At 29.0% G+C, this 4,722-nt stretch overlaps 1 protein-coding gene across 1 annotated transcript; it reads left to right on the top strand.

The window, feature by feature from the left end:
- Positions 1–894: 894 nt before the first annotated feature.
- LOAG_12756 (hypothetical protein) lies at positions 895–3,200 on the top strand (the record flags this gene model as incomplete). The annotated part of the gene is made up of 3 exons (XM_020448596.1): positions 895–903; positions 1,352–1,506; positions 2,405–3,200. 3 exons carry the CDS (start codon positions 895–897, stop codon positions 3,198–3,200), a joined length of 960 nt encoding a protein of 319 aa, XP_020301275.1.
- Between the last annotated feature and the right edge of the window lie 1,522 nt (positions 3,201–4,722).

Below are 4,722 nucleotides of genomic sequence, written 5' to 3'. Positions count from 1 at the left end.
AATAATAATAATAATAATAATAATAATAATAATAATAATAATAATAATAATAATAATAATAATAATAATAATAATAATAATAATAATAATAATAATAATAATAATAATAATAATAATAACAATAATAATAATAATAATAATAATAATAATAATAATAATAATAATAATAACACAACAATAATAATAATTTCTAAATGTTACTGTTATTGTAGTAGCAACGGTAGTAATAGCAGTAATGGTAGTAGTAGTAGTAGTAGTAATAGTTGAATTAACTTCATAGAAAAAGAGCAATAACGGATTAAAAAAAATGCCTTCGGCATTTTTCGGTAGAATGACTTGTAAACCGAATAAAATAGTGATTGAAACTTGCTGGGTGAGTATGGATATATGAAAATATACAGAATGTTAAGAATGTGTATGTATGTATGTGTATGTGTAGTGTGTGTGTGTGTGTGTGTGTGTGTGTGTGTGTGCATGTGTGTGTACGTATGTATGTATGGATATACAGGCTTTAATAAAGGTAAAGGTAGAGGGAAGGGAAAAGGAGGTGTGTACATGGATGTATATCTGCATGTCTTCAAGATTAGGGTGTATCGAATCGAGGGTACTTAAAGAAACGACTACAGCTCAAATTAGTATTGAGATTAACCATTCATATGGCAATGATTATTTTTATTATTTATACAATCATATTTACAATTTTAATATCATTTACAACAAGTAGCTGCTAATTCAATTCCATTAATGAATTTACATGCATTTCATGTTTTTTTGTTTTTTTGTTCTTTTTCCTATTTTTCATTTCATATTCTTAAATATGTTAATTTCTTTTTTTTTTTTTTTAGGTCATACGACTTAATATTTTTTTGCGCAATTTAACAAGGATTAGCAAGAATGCAATCGGTAAGTGCTAATTTTTTCAAATTTCCTTTTTTATTTCTCTCTTTTTTTTTTTGAAATGTTGATATTATCAAAAATTTAAATTTCAAACTATTCAAAATTGAGTAATAAAAGGAATGATGGCGCAATTAGACGAATAAATACATCATAGATACATTTATTTAACTGTTTATTTGAAATGCAACAAATGCAATTTTAATTTTAGCATTTACAATTTAAGCAAAATTTTATTTGTTCGAAATAAATTCAAATTTCCCTAATTACACTTGCGACTTATTTTTTTTCCTTTTTTTTATTGAAAGTAGTTTTGAACCTTTTAAATCTAAAATTTAAAAGTTTTTGAAATGAAAATAATAAATTATTAAATGATCACGTAATCATTCTTACTTCATTACTCCTCTATCTTTTTGCATTTCTTTCCTAATCTACTTGCAACGATCGTATTTTGCAGCTATTACTATTTGCGGCTTTGTCAATTGGAGCGCTAATAAATCCAGTTTATAGTTGTCTTGGTGGTGGTTCATGCTGTTGTCCACCAGCAAAACCATCATGTGGTTGTGGTAGTACCTGTGGTGGTGGTGGTGGTGGTGGTGGTGGTGGTGGAGGGTAAGTTTCCATAATTTTTTTCTTTGTTTTTTTCCCATATTTTCTTTAACAGTTATCTATCACATGGTTTAATTAAGAATCATTATTACTAAATAAATTATTGTTGCTTTTTTTTTTTCACTTTTTTCATTCTTCAATTCATCCCTATATCGCTTTTTTCTTCCTTTTTTTTTTATTTAAGATAAAAAATTAGAAGAAATAATTAAACAAATAAATGAAAATTGAGCAGTAGAATAGTTAATTATATTAAAAAAAGTTGAGTATAATATGAGGGATAATTTGCAATAAATAATAAAACATTTATCACTTTCTTATCACTTTTCAAATTTAATAATGATAAAATTTTAAGCATGATATAAAAATGATGGATTAAAATTAACCATCTTGGAATAAAGGTATTCGACTATCTACAATGAGCAAATCAAATAATTCTAGGAAAATTTTTCCAGTATTAAAATATATGGAAAAAAAAAGAAAGAAAATACATTGTTATATGTATTTGACAGAAAAAAAAAAGCATAAATTGTGGGAAATTGCAGAACAGAAAAATAAACAACTTTTTAGCTCTATTTGAATAAGAGAATGTCGTTTTGGCAATTAACGATTTAAGAGAATTTGTGCGTATGTCGCCATCGTATTTGACAAAATAAAATTCCATTCCAGAAAAAAACAAAAAAAAAAGAAAATTCCAAGTAAAAAATTTTTTAGGATAATGTAATGAAAGAAGTTAAATTAAAATATTGAAGTTTTGTAATATTTTATCCAAAGAGTAAGTTATATTTTTGTTCAAAGTCTGTTTTGATCGGTAAAATTGAGCATGAAGCAAAGACTTATTTGGCTTGTTTCGGTTTTGTTATTGAATTTTTTGAAATTCTAAAATGTTCGTTTGTTTTTTCAGATATGCGGCGCCACAAAAAGGATATGCAGGACCGCCACCTTCATCTTATGCGGGACCTCCACCGCCACCTCCTGCGTATGCAGCACCTCCACCTTCTTCCTATGCGGCTCAACCACCTTCTTCCTATGCGGCACAACCACCACCCTACGCTGCACCACCTCCAGCTTCTTCCTATGGGGCAGGACCATCTTATGCATCGCAACCTGCTTATGGTGCACCATCTTATGGAGGAGCATCATCATACAGTGGCGGAGGGGATTCTTACGGAAAAGGAGGAGCAGGATATGATGGAGGAGCTAGTTACGGAAATGGCGGTGCCTCACAGTACGGTGCTGGTGCCTCACAGTACGGTGGCGGTGCCTCACAGTACGGTGGCGGTGCCTCACAGTACGGTGGTGGTGCTTCACAGTACGGCGGTGGTGGAGCAGCAGGCGGAATCTATGGAGCAGCTGCACCTGAATTACCACCACCACCACCACCACCACCAGCACCTGCACAAGCTCAGCAATTACCAGTCAATCATCAACCGTTCCAGGAGCAGGCATCAGCAGTGGCTGCGGAAGCTCCTCCTGTAGCTGCACCTGCTCCATTACCTTCATACCAGGAGCAGTCACAATCGCTACCAGTTTCAGCTCCCGCTGCTTCATCATATACGGAACAAGGTAGCGGAGGAGCGCTTGCACAAACATACCAAGAAAGTGGCCCTGAAACAGCGGTAGCTGGTAATCAGGCCGGTAGTGGTTATCGTGATCGATTGAAATTCGCGAAAGTTTTCAAGCAACGATTGAGTAGTTAGGACTCTATAAAAAATTAATTTCATGTCTTTCCTCTTGTGCCTTTTATTCTAATTCAAGGAGTGGATTTAGCTTAAATTTTTTGTTTCCTTATTTTTATTTTTTTATTATTATTTTACTATTTTTTTGGACAAATTCCATCATTATCAGTTCCATGAAGTAAACATTATCTTACCTTTCCTAATTCAAAACTTTATCATGAAAAATTAACCTATTCATAAGATATTATATGTATCCAATTACAATATCATTTACCGTTATCTCTGTCATTTGTTATCATTACTATTCCTTTTCTGTCATCTGTTATTATTACTATTCCTTCTCTGTAATAATCTGTTACCATTGCTATCTATCTACCTATCTATCTATCTATCTATCTTTCTATATATATATATATATATATATAGTCATATATTTATACATTATATATCGATATTTGTATAATGATTCTGTGCTGTTTGTATATGTCGTCAATAAGATCACTGGAAATATTTCTTGGATTATTTACATTTTATGGCTAATTTGGTGCATTCAGTTTGAAATTAAAGATTGAAATGTTTGAATAAGGAACAAAAAAAAAAAAAAAGACGACAAAAATAGAGCCACTTATCCTGTTTTACAACACAATTAACGTTAATTCCATCTATACAACTAATTAGCTCCTTTAATCTCCCGCAATGCTAGTTTCTTTTTCTTTTTTTTTTTTGTTTCGAAGGTTTCATAAAACTTCAGATATCTTTTTTCTTTTTTTTTTCTTTAAGTGGAACATTGTGAAATTTCAGCAATACACTTAACAGGAAATGTGACAGACAAATTTAATTTAATAGGACCTTGCTGATTTCATCTAAATAGTAAATGTTAAATTAATGTTATGGGAGATCTGATGCTTAGAAGGAAATTTTTATCTTAACACCTTCTACATCAAAATGCAAACAACTTGTTTTTTATTTTTTTTTAAAAACCTTTTTTCAACCATCTATGTCGTATATTTTTACAATGTCAGCTGGTATAAATGCAAAGACAATAAAAAAAAAAAAAAAAAAAAAAAAAAAACTTACAAACATGAGCTGATTCCAAAATCTGAACACGTCTAAAATGAATATTAAAACGGTGGCAATTCCGGAAGAAGTACTTTTGAAACTTAATAATTCATCCATGTTATTGTTTGGTCATCTAATAACATTAATCATTTTTAACTATGAATTCCAAAATTTCATTGCCTATACTAATAAATTCGAATTAACTTTTGGAAATAAAATAAAATAAATCCGAAAAGAGGCACTGTTACTATTATCATTATTATTATTGGTTATTATTATTATTATTATTATTATTATTATTATTATTATTATTATTATTATTATTATTATTATTATTATTATTATTATTATTATTATTATTATTATTATTATTATTATTATTATTATTATTATTATTATTATTATTATTATTATTATTATTATTATTATTATTATTATTATTATTATTATTATTATTATTATTATTATTATTATTATTATTATT

This window comes from Loa loa (assembly GCF_000183805.2).
Source record: "Loa loa unplaced genomic scaffold supercont3.169, whole genome shotgun sequence".
In the NCBI taxonomy this organism is placed as follows: Eukaryota; Metazoa; Nematoda; class Chromadorea; order Rhabditida; family Onchocercidae; genus Loa; species Loa loa.
Note: the sequence above shows the minus strand (reverse complement) of the source record. Positions and strands in the feature narration are given on the sequence as shown.